This window comes from Aquarana catesbeiana, linkage group LG05, assembly GCF_042186555.1.
Source record: "Aquarana catesbeiana isolate 2022-GZ linkage group LG05, ASM4218655v1, whole genome shotgun sequence".
NCBI lineage: Eukaryota > Metazoa > Chordata > Amphibia > Anura > Ranidae > Aquarana > Aquarana catesbeiana.
In genome coordinates, this window is record NC_133328.1 from 460,081,117 (window position 1) to 460,093,386 (window position 12,270).

General features: G+C 39.4%; 1 protein-coding gene across 10 annotated transcripts in view; it reads right to left on the reverse strand.

The window, feature by feature from the left end:
• PTPRM (protein tyrosine phosphatase receptor type M) overlaps nt 1-12,270 on the reverse strand; it is a 1,075,005-nt gene that overhangs the window by 738,910 nt on the left and 323,825 nt on the right. For all 10 annotated transcript variants that reach the window (XM_073631370.1, XM_073631374.1, XM_073631369.1 and 7 more), the window contains exon 3: nt 4,704-4,975. In XM_073631370.1, the coding sequence (XP_073487471.1) occupies nt 4,704-4,975 (272 nt within the window). The remainder of the gene's footprint in view (nt 1-4,703; nt 4,976-12,270) is intronic.

Sequence of the window (12,270 nt, forward strand, 5' to 3'; positions counted from 1 at the left end):
CTGCCTGCTAACTAAGACTTTTTTTTTTAATTTTTATAACTAGTAAAATGAAACAAATGGGCCAATTTATCAAAGACAGAAATAAAATGACAAAGGAAATCAAAGACACTACGGCACAGTCCTACTACTCTTATTAATAAAAACGTACACACACCTGGTTCTAACTTTGTTCTAGCAAGCGGTTGAAAAAAAATCTCAATTATTATGCATTTGTTTACTTATTTGTTATAAATAAGACACTGGGAACACATAGTGATAAGCAGAAGTTCATATGGAGTAGCTAGCTATTTGTTCAAGAATCTTCTTTTATTTTGAAAACGATCAAATATTTACACTGGATGATATTTACATGATTCATCATCAACATGTTCTACGAAGTAAACATTTGTCATTTGCTAATTTAGACAAATTTGCTTGGCGATAAATGTATAAATGTTTATAGGAACGGGTAATAGAATATAGTGCTTTTTTTTCTTTTCTGAAAAGCTCTGAAACAAAATAGACCCGGTGGTCGCAATAAAAGTTGTCATTAGCTAGATACTATGTGGAGCCCTAATCAAAGAATGATTTCCATCCTAAATTGCTATCAATGATAATTAGCTGGCAATTTGTTGGGTTTCCAGGATGGCCCTGTATAACACTGTCACATGTAATAGAAACTGCATAATTCAATCTACTGTGATTAACGTGATAGGGATCGGCATTTAAAGTTCACACGTCCTTCTTTTTTAATTATATGCTCAACATCATTTAAATGTAAACTACGTTCATCAACTCCACAACTCTTTGTGAATGTTCATCCAGCTAACATATTGCAGGAAAATGTTGCTATAAACTTCCTTAAGGGGATAGCAGTATTAATGTACGGTCAAGATGAAAAAAAAAACTTTTTTTTTTTTTTCTGTTATGTGTAATTTGCATTCTTAATTAATCTTTATTAAACCAATTAAATGTGTACAGCTTAAATCCGATCAATTTTTTTTGCTTTAAACGGGGGGGGAAGTTAGATCGGCACAGGCAGCAGTAGATCATGCAAAAGCTCCTTTCCCATTCTTTTATGGCTCCATGCACACTAGAAAGCTACAAACTGCTTTAGAAATACTGGACAGTGTTTAGCATAGTGTGTAAGCTATGTTTTATAGCTTCAGTGTTAAGGAGCGGGGCCACCAGCGTGCTTAACAACCAGTAAATAGCTGGTTGTTAAAGAGCGGGCCGGGAAGCCAGCTGCCACATCCTTAACAACGGATGAGTCATCAGCTGTCCGCAGGTGTCCCCGCTGACAGCCGAATGTAAAAAAAATAACAAAATGTGAAAAAAAATGGCGTGGGCCCCAATCCATACCAGGCCCTTGTCTGGTATAGATTTTAAGGGGAACAACACGCCAACATTTTTTTTAAAAACAGCGTGGGGTCCCCCACCCAATCCATACCAGATCCTTAGGTCTGGTATGGATTTTGAGGGGAACTCCAATGCCATTTTTTTTTTAAATGGCATGGGGCCACCCCAAAATCCATACCAGACCCTTATCCGAGCATTCAGCCATCCTGAACCATACCAGGCCACATGCCCTCAACATAGGGGGTGCCTTTGGGTGGGGGGCTAATCACAATCACGTCTGATGCCTAAGGGCTCATGTACACAGGGCAGTTGAAAACTTTTTCTAAACACTGGATACTTGACAGCTGGAAACCAATGGTGAAAAACGTCCATTTTACAGCTTTTACATAACGAGTTTATGCGAGTTTAGCAGCGGTTATGAGCGTTTGAGGTTAGAAGCGTTTTTTTAAAGATAACCTTAGGAGACCCTCCCAAATGCCCACATCAAAAACAAGTAAATGATTTACTATTTCAGCCATTCTGTGAGAGAAGAGAGCAGCGGCAGAGAAAGCAGTGTGCTTGTAGATAGCTGTCTTATTTTTGTGTTTTTACTATGGATCCCATCATGAGCATGTGTTAGGAAATGCTCCTGATGTTGCTGCTGCTGAAGCTTCGAAGACATAGAAAGTTGCGTGAGAGGACCAGAGTCTGTTGGTACTGGGCTCATCAATTGATGCAGGCAACACCATGTGGTGAAATTTATGTTTTTTCAAAAATTTTATGTTCAAAAATTATCAGACTTTAGTTCCTTTTTAAAAACACTTTTAGATGCAAACGCTCATAAACGGGGTTTACCGCGGTTACAAGCGGCTACACATGGTTACAAGCATTTGAAATGCCAGTAAATTACAGTCCTGAACACAATTTTTCTGCTTTCAAAAAAATGTTTGTAACCTCAACTGGGTGAGTTCAGAAGCTGCTGAAGAACACACCCAACTGCTCCTAAACTTCAGTTTAGCAGCTGTAGTGTACATGAGGCCTAAAACAGCAGCTGTAAAAACGCCCAGTGTGCATGAGGCCTGAAAAGTGTCATCATTGCCGTTCGTGTTTGTATTGGAGAGATTTTCAATGACTGATCAGAACGTGAGGTTAGACTTCCCCAAGGGGGACACATACAGCAATAAAATTTGAGGTCCTAACCCTTCCCCACTCTATCCAAAAATTGTGGCTGGAGATGGGCTTTAAAGGGGAAAGACCCTGTAATGCTTCCATGATGTGTTTTTTTTTTTATCCAATAGTCACTAGCTGGGAGCTAAGATACTCTAGACTTTTCACCCTAGATTTAAAAGCTTAGCCACAGCAGAATTTCGTACAAGAAACTCTTTACAGATTTTTCTGCTTGATCTCATTTTTCTTTTAGAAACATGCACATATACTGTACATTGTGTGTGTGTCCCTAATATGTATATAATTTATGCAAATAGTGAAAGTAAACTTTCACTGCTCTTGCGGCAAGAGGGGTGGACAGGAAGGGGGTTTGGAATGATTTTGCTATGATGCCTGGGATTTATTTTCTACCCTTTACTATATAGTGGTAATGTCACATCTTTTTCAATATCTGGATCAATATATATATAACATACAATATATATAACATTATAATATTACATTCACTTCAATATCTGGCCTTGATACAAAATGAATTACAAATACTGTAAACAAACTGCAAAAATGCATCAATTCATTAATCAGACACTAACGTGAATCCATGAAAAATGCGCAATGATCTGATTTTGCATCTCCCATTTTGTCACTGTTCTCTACAAATAAAATGTGTATGTGGTGAAGGTTTCAATCTTCTAAAATGACAAACTATATTTTGAAAATATAAAAAATGGGCTCTGCGCAATGCGATCAACAAGGTTTTTATGCATACAAGAAGCTTCTGCACATTGTCATAAATATATTACTGTTTGCACTGACTTTAATAATACAGAATTGTAAATGAAAGGGATATGATCTAGATTAGAATGTCAGCATATTTGTAATTGTGGGAAAGAGCCAAAGAAAGAAAGAGAGAGAACATCCCCACTAAATACTGTTCTCTCCAAAACAAAATATACCTTATTGCAAATCTGTACTGACTGTATGTGATAATACTGAATAGCAAAATAGCCAAAGGGCTGTTTTTAAAGTGAAAGTCAAGTAATTTTTTCCATTTTCAATTACTGTTACCCCTATTCAATGTGGCTCAACTTTGGGTTAAGCCCGGGTACATACAGGCCGAAAACTGGAAATACTTTTTGTCACACCGTATTTGCACAGCGGTCTTACAAGCACACTTTTTTTGGAAAAAATACACTTATTTGAATTAAAAAATAAGACATAAGTAAAATTAGCCCAACTTTTTTTATATTGTGAAAGACGGTGTTACGCCAAGTAAATTGATAAACAACATGTCACGCTTCAAAGTTGCGCCCGCTCATGGTATGGTGACAAACTTTTAACCTTAAAAATCTCCATATGCGACATTTAAATAATTCTACAGGTTGCATGTTTCGAGTTAGAGAGGAGGTCTAGGGCTAGAATTATTGCTCTAATGATCACGGTGATACCTCACATGTGTGCATTCAACACCATTTTCATATGCGGCCGCTAGTCACGTATGCGTTTGCTTCTGCACGCAAGCTCTGCGGGACGGGGCGGGTTAGAATTTTTTTTTTCTTATTTATTTTACCTTTTATTTTTTTATTTTTACACTGTTCTTTTTTTAAAAAAAGTGTCAGTTTTATTCCTATTACAAGGAATGTAAACATAAAAAAAACATAAACAAAAAGCATGACAGCACCTCTTAAATATGAGATCTGGGGTCAAAAAGACCTCAGATCTCAATTTTAAACTAAAATGCAATAAAAAAATGCTTGTAACCTCAACTGGGGGAGTTCAGGGGCTGCTGAAGAAAACACCCAACTGCTGTGTACATTAGGCCTAAAACAGCAGCTGTAAAAATGCCCAGTGTGCATTGGAGAGATTTTCCATGACTGCCTGTCAAGAAAGTGAGGTAAAATTTCCCCATGGTCCTGTTTGTCTTCTGGTCCGTTTCAGGTCCAAATTCAGCCAAAAATTCTGACTGAAATTGGACCTGAAACGGTGAACAGGGACGTACCAAACCCCTGCTATGAGCCGCTCTGTGCTGCAGTGTCAACCCAGCCTTAGTCTTTAAAACCACTTTAAACACAAATATACCACGTTTTCTGTGTCTCATGGCAATTATACTACAGAAATCGAGGTATGCCTGATCTCTCTATATGGTTTACTGGAATGATAAATACGTAATAAGTAGCTGCTTCTTATCCTACTTTCTCAAACAATAGTTTTTATCATACCTGGTAAAAATTGGGCCAGAAGGTGCTTATTGCCAGTTCTGCTCGATTCCACATCCCAGTTGCTGGTCCTGATATGTTCCACACGGGGCTTCCCATTACTCCATTATTTTCTGTGACATAGATGTGTAGCAGTCCAGGTAAGGCTCCGCTCTTGCTGGACACAAAGTAGTGAAAGTCAATGCAATGTGTGTCATTCTCTTTCAGCTGAGGCAATAACAGAAGAGCCCTCTGCCCAGCCAACCTTCCAGATGTATTTACCATCATAAAAGACCCTGAAATTGAAAAACAATGTGAAGTCAGAATATTTGTAATAGATTTGCCTACTACAGTGCTTTCCAGCTTCCTTGTGCAACAGCCAGGTATGGAACATACTTACTTACATTGATCCAAGCTGGACCAATGTAACTATGTAGAGATATCCATACTTATGAAATTAGATTTAAGGTGACAATGCTTAGTTTAGCTAGAGCATTTTCACCCTTTTTTTTATACCCTTAAGATGAACTAGAAGCAGCCATGCCAACATACAGTGAGCTGGCACATTCTACCATAGTCACCACAGTAAAACCAGGCACGGAGAGAAAATATGAACAAAGTAAAGGGCGCACTGCATTTCCTAACAAAAATAATGCAATACTGTACCCATTAATAAATACTTTTGCCAGCTGTAATAAATAAATTCTTTAGTCAGCTGCTGCAGTGAGCTTCTAGAACTGTTATAAAATGTCGGTTCCACCTCTGTGTAATATGGTGAGATAGAAGCCTTACTCCACAATTCTTATATCTCTCTTGTGTGATTGGCAGATGACATTTCCCAGAAGTCTACACCAAGCCACAATTACAGACATCCCTCGCAAGAAAGGTATTTTTTGGCAAAATAATTTATAAGTCTCATACTGAACTAAAAGGATGCAGACATTGCAGCTTTTCTTATTGCAATGCTGACATGTATCAGGTCAATATAATGACCCTGTCCTCGTTTTGAAATTAAAGCATATTTCCATTTTATATTGCCAAAATGGGATAACACCTACTTTTTATTTATTACAAGTTTCCATTTACATATAGGTATTAAACGCAAAAGCAAAATTTTACTATATTGTAGTTTACCAATTTTTCCTGTTTACCAGTCTTTTTCCTGTTTATTTTCAACGGGTGATCTGGCCAGAAACTTGCTGTCCCAGGGTACAGTCTGGATCAGCAGGTATAAAAGAAAGAAAGAAAGAAAGAAAGAAAGAAAGAAAGAAAGAAAGAAAGAAAGAAAGAAAGAAAGAAAGAAAGACTAAAAAAAAATTTAAAAAAATATGCAGCCACCACAGAACTGGTAGGCTGTAGTAAATAATAAATGTTTGTTTTTAGTTTAATAAATATTTTTCTAGAAATTGTTGCTTGACTCTTTACTTCCTTAACAATCCTTCTCCCTTCTATGTGAAGGTAAGATGGGGGCTGAGGAGTTATGTTTACCATACCCTGTGTGTACTTTGTTGGCAGATCTCATTATGAGTTGTAAACAAGATTTCCATGCTGCCCTAACAAAGAGATAAAGATCTTGAGGATTAGGTGATATATTGCATAATAATGCACTTAAAAACAACAACAAAAAGCTGTTCCTCTAATTGCACATTGAAAATGTTCAGAATAGCTTGCATGCTGTCTGTGGAGTCCTATGTATAAACATGCTTCAAAGTAAAAACTAAAAAGATTATTTTTTTTTATGCTATGGCTACTTTACCTTGTATAGTATTCACTAGTTTTTGTCGCCATTTTATATTTTTAATATACAGATTTAGCATGGTATATTTTGAGCAGACATCCTTCCTTTTAAAAAGCTTTCACCCCTGCTGCTTCATGCATTAAGAAAATTAATCCATCTAAGGCGTTTGTTCTAAAAATGCAATGCATTATTTTTATTACAATTTTCGTACTCTTCATACTGGATCAGCAAAGTTTCAAAATCCATTTCATGCACATTTTACATTTAGGTCTAATAAACACAGTGAGAGATGGGAGAGAAGAGGGATAAATGCAGACTGTGACTATGCTAAATGCTAAAAATCAAAACTTTTTGCATGAGGAAAGGAAACTGTATCATGTTGCCAGGCGCAATGTATAACCAGCACTGTTAAACAAAAATCTAGAACTTACAAATAAATACCTGAATGACTTATTAAAGGACAACTCTAATGCTATCCTGGAAACTTTGTAACTGTATAGACAGGGAATCTACTTTCAGTTGGCTTACACTAGAGTCAACACGCTGACCGCACATCCTGTCAACTTCTGCTTACTCATGTTTTTCAGTTAAAATCTATTAAAGTGGATGTAAACCCTCACATATACCCAGTGAAGTGAACAGCCTCAGATGATACACAGGGATGAAACAAATCTCCCTACATAAGTTTTACATGTATATCTGCTGTCTTCATTTGTATACATCCTTTAGAAAGTGCACGTCTTGTTAAAGTTTTTCTCTTCCTGGTTAGCACTGGGAGTGGATTATTGGCATACAGCCAAGACAGCTGATTGGAGGAAAGGCACACACCCCCTCTCCTCATAGGCAAAGGAAGAAAGGAATGTGCACAGCTCTGCTCTTAGACGGCAAGCTGACTGCTAATCTATGTATAGCAACCTCCTCCGACACACACTTCTATCTCCCATCTCGGAGAACGTGTGAGAAGTTATCAGGCTGGCAACAGAGCTACGGAGCAAGAGACAGCTACGGGACACAATGCTTTGGAGAGAGATAAGAAAACACTGCAGATATATGTGCCCAGCTCAAATTTCATGAATCGGTTTCACATCCACTTTAAATTCTGTCTATGCGATTTTAGCCTTGCTCTCCAATTAAATAACATTAGTAATTGAAGAGGACCTTAACTGTGGTAGTTGTGCCTCAAAATGGCATTCAGACGGCAAAGATTAGTTATCCATATCCCTCAACATTATTAATTTTTGTATCACGTGACCCTTTTAGATTGTAAGCTCTAATGAGCCCTCCAATTCCTCCTGTATTGAATTGTATTGTAACTGTATTGTCTGTCCTTATGTAAAGTTGAAGAAAACAGCTGAATGGCCGCACTCCGAATAACACCTTTTATTCGTGGAAAAACAGTGTAGAGGATCCAAAATCTGTTACATCATGGTGATGAAAGGTACAGACAGGCTAGCGCCTTTCACATTAATATAAATGCTTAATCATAGAGCTATGATTAAGCATCTATATAGATGTGAAGCGCGTTAGCCTGTCTGTACCTTTTATCACCATGATGTAAGACATTTTGGATCTTCTACACTGTTTTGCCATAAATAAAAAGTGTTATTCAGAGTGCAGCCGTTCAGCTGTTTTCTTCAATTTTCTACACCATTGCAGAGCCTGCATCTGAAATTGTGAGTGGGGAGGGCGGTTATTAAAGACACCAACATGCTTGGAGCGGCATCGCTACCTCATATGTTGTAAAGTGCTGTGCAAACTGTTGGCACTATATACATTCTTTATAATAATAAATAATACTTATTATTGCTTGTGGCCTCCCTGTTTCTGATTGTTTCTTCTTTCATGACTTACTATGCCTTGTTCTGTACTGTTTCTCAGTGCGAGGTGGCCATCACGGTAAAGTATGGCCGTGCTTCCTCATTTCAGAATCTCCAGCAAAGAGAACAGTTAGAAGAACCTTCAAGGCAGCACTGGCTTAGATTCACAAAGCAGCTTTACAGCTATGAAGCTTTAAGCACAGGTATGCCTAGACACATTCACATGCCAGAAAGTGCACTGCTGTTTAGGCAGGATGCAAGACAAAAGGTAAATTGTCAAAGTGAAGCTTAGGCACAATTAACATTTCTTGTCTAAATGCTTGCTATACCTTAGGAAGTTTCATTCTCTGAGTTTAGTTCAATTCTAACATACTTGGCTAAACATGCCATACCTGAACAAACTCAGAAAATTCAACATAAACACTAGAGCTGCATGATTAATCACTAAAGAATCGAGATCGCGATTCTACTCCCCTCACAATCTTAAAACAGCATTTTCCCAATTCAGTGCAGAGAGTTCTCTGCTGACAGCTGTAAAGAAAAAACAAAAACAGGCAGTCTGCCAAATATATCACAACATTGCGTAGGCGGAGATAAAGTGAAACATTGTAACACTTTCTTTTAGATCAAAAGAATGAACTTCGTTCTGTAAATTAGATCAGTTTAACCACTTAAAGCGGAGTTCCACCCAAAAGTGGAACTTCCGCTTGTTCTCCCCCCCTCTGGTGCCACATTTGGCACCTTTCAGGGGGGAACGGGGACCTGTTTTTGATAGGTCCCCTTCCCTACTTCCAGGAGATGGGGCTGTCTCTCGGAAGTCCAGCCCCCTCCTCCTTCCTCTGCTGCAGGGCCAATTAAAAAGCGCAGTAGGGAACCGGCTGTGAAGCCGAAAGGCTTCACTACCAGGTTCCCTTACCGGCAATGATGGCGGCTGCACCCGACAGTCAATCCGAAGATCGGCTGCGATAACCGACATTGCGTGCTCCATGGACAGGTAAGCGTCCATATATTAAAAGTCAGCAGCTGTAGTATTTGTAGCTGCTGACTTTTCATTTTTTGTGGGGTGGGCAGACCTCCGCTTTAAAGACTAAACCTTTTTCTGACACTTGTTGCTTACAAGTTAAAATCAGTATTTTTTGCTAGAAAATTACTTAGAACCCCCCAAACATTATGTATTTTTTTAGCAGAGACCTTAGAGCCGTTGTTGCAATATTTTATGTCACAGTGTATTTGCACAGAGGTCTTTCAAACGCAATTTTTTTGGGAAAAAATACACTTTAATGAATTAATAAAAAAACTAAACAGTAAAGTTAGCAGATTATTCTTGTATAATGTGAAAGATGATGTTACACTGTGAGACTCATGATCTTTATTCTAAGCAAAAAAATTGTGATTCTCATTTTGGCCAGAATCGTGCAGTTCTAATAAACACCCATTCAAGTAAATGTAAACATTGTGCAACCAGATTTCCACATCAGTTGGATACTGAAGTAAATTTTGATTGGGTGTGGCAATTATCTGTTTTTCAACTATATATTTATACACTGCTCAAAAAATTAAAGGAACAGTTTGAAAACACATCAGACCTCAATGGGGAAAAATATCATGCTGGATATACAGTGGGGACGGAAAGTATTCAGACCCCCTAAAATTTTTCACTCTTTGTTATATTGCAGCCATTTGTTAAAATCATTTAAGTTCATTTTTTTCCTCATTAATGTACACACAGCACCCCATATTGACAGAAAAACACAGAATTGTTGGCATTTTTGCAGGTTTATTAAAAAAGAAAAACTGAAATATCACATGGTCCTAAGTATTCAGACCCTTTGCTGTGACACTCATATATTTAACTCAGGTGCTGTCCATTTCTTCTGATCATCCTTGAGATGGTTTTAAACCTTCATTTGAGTCCAGCTGTGTTTGATTAAACTGATTGGACTTGATTAGGAAAGCCACACACCTGTATATATAAGACCTTACGTGCCGGTTCACACTAGACGCGGCACGACTTGCAGGTCGCCTCACCGAGGCGACCTGCACACGACTGCCGGGGCGACTTGCAAGACGACTTCTGTATAGAAGTCTATGCAAGTCGCCCCCAAAGTAGTACAGGAACCTTTTTCTAAGTCGGAGCGACTTTCATCGCTCCTATTAGAACGGTTCCGTAGCACAGAACGGGAGGCGACTTGTCAGGCGACCAGGTCGCCTGACAAGTCGCCCCTGTGTGAACCGGCCCTAAAGCTCACAGTGCATGTCAGTGAAGGAACTACCTAGAGAGCTCAGAGACAGAATTGTGGCAAGGCACAGATCTGGCCAAGGTTACAAAAAGTGCATTTCTGCTGCACTTAAGGTTCCTAAGAGCACAGTGGCCTCCATAATCCTTAAATGGAAGACGTTTGGGACGACCAGAAACCTTCCTAGAGCTGGCCGTCCAGCCAAACTGAGCTATCGGGGGAGAAGAGCCTTGGTGAGAGAGGTAAAGAAGAACCAAAAGATCACTGTGGCTGAGCTCCAGAGATGCAATCGGGAGATGGGAGAAAGTTGTAGAAAGTCAACCATCACTGCAGCCCTCCACCAGTCAGGGCTTTATGGCAGAGTGGCCCGACAGAAGCCTCTCCTCAGTGCAAGACATATGGAGTTTGTTAAAAAAACACCCGAAGGACTCCAAGATGGTGAGAAATAAGATTCTCTGGTCTGATGAGACCAAGATAGAACTTTTTGGCCTTAATTCTAAGCGGTATGTGTGGAGAAAACCAGGCACTGCTCATCACCTGTCCAATAAAGTCCCAAAAGTGAAGCATGGTGGTGGCAGCATCATGCTGTGGAGATATTTTTCAGCTGCAGGCACAGAAAGACTAGTTGCAATTGAGGAAAAGATGAATGTGGCCAAGTACAGGGATATCCTGGATGTTTACCTTCTCCAGAGTGCTCAGGACCTCAGACTGGGCCGAAGGTTTACCTTCCAACAAGACAATGACCCTATAACCACACAGCTAAAATAATGAAGCAGTGGCTTCACAACAACTCCATGACTGTTCTTGAATGGCCCAGCCAGAGCCCTGACTTAAACCCAATTGAGCATCTCTGGAGAGACCTAAAAAAGGCTGTCCACCAACGTTTACCATCCAACCTGACAGAACTGGAGAGGATCTGCAAGGAGGAATGGCAGAGCATCCCCAAATCCACGTGTGAAAAACTTGTTGCATCTTTCCCAAAAAGACTCGTGACTGTATTAGATCAAAAGGGTGCTTCTACTAAACACTGAGCAAAGGGTCTGAATACTTAGAACCATGTGATATTTCAGTTTTTCTTTTCTAATAAATCGGCAAAAATGTCAACAATTCTGTGTTTTTCTGTCAATATGGGGTGCTGTGTGTACAATGAGGAAAAAATGAGGAAAAAAAATGAACTTAAATGATTTTAGCAAATGGCTGCAATATAACAAAGAGTGAAAAATTTAAGGGGGTCTAAATACTTTCCGTCCCCACTGTATATACCGATGTGGACTGGGTAATGTGTTAGGAATGAAAGAATGCCACATCGTTTGATGGAAATTTTAATTATCAACCCACAGAGGGCTGAATTCAAAGACACCCCGAAAAACAAAGTGAAAAAATGATGCAGCAGGCTAGTCCATTTTGCTCAAATTTCAGTGCAGCAACTCAAAATGATACTCAGTAGTATTTATGGCCCCCACATGATTGTATGCATGCCTGATAACATCGGGCATGCTCTCAATGAGATGACAGATGGTGTCCTGGGGTATTTCCTCCCAGATCTGGACCAGGGCATCATTGAGCTTCTGAACAGAATGAGGTGCATCCTGGCAGTGTTGGACAGACCGAAACATAATGTCCCAGAGGTGTTCCATTGGATTTAGGTCAGGCGAGCGTGGGGACCATTTAATGGTATCAATTCCTTCATCCTCCAGGTACTGGATGCATACTCTCGCCACATGAGGCCGGGCATTGTTGTGCACCACGAGGAACCCAGGACCCACTGTACAAGTGTAGGGTCAGACACTGGGTCCAAG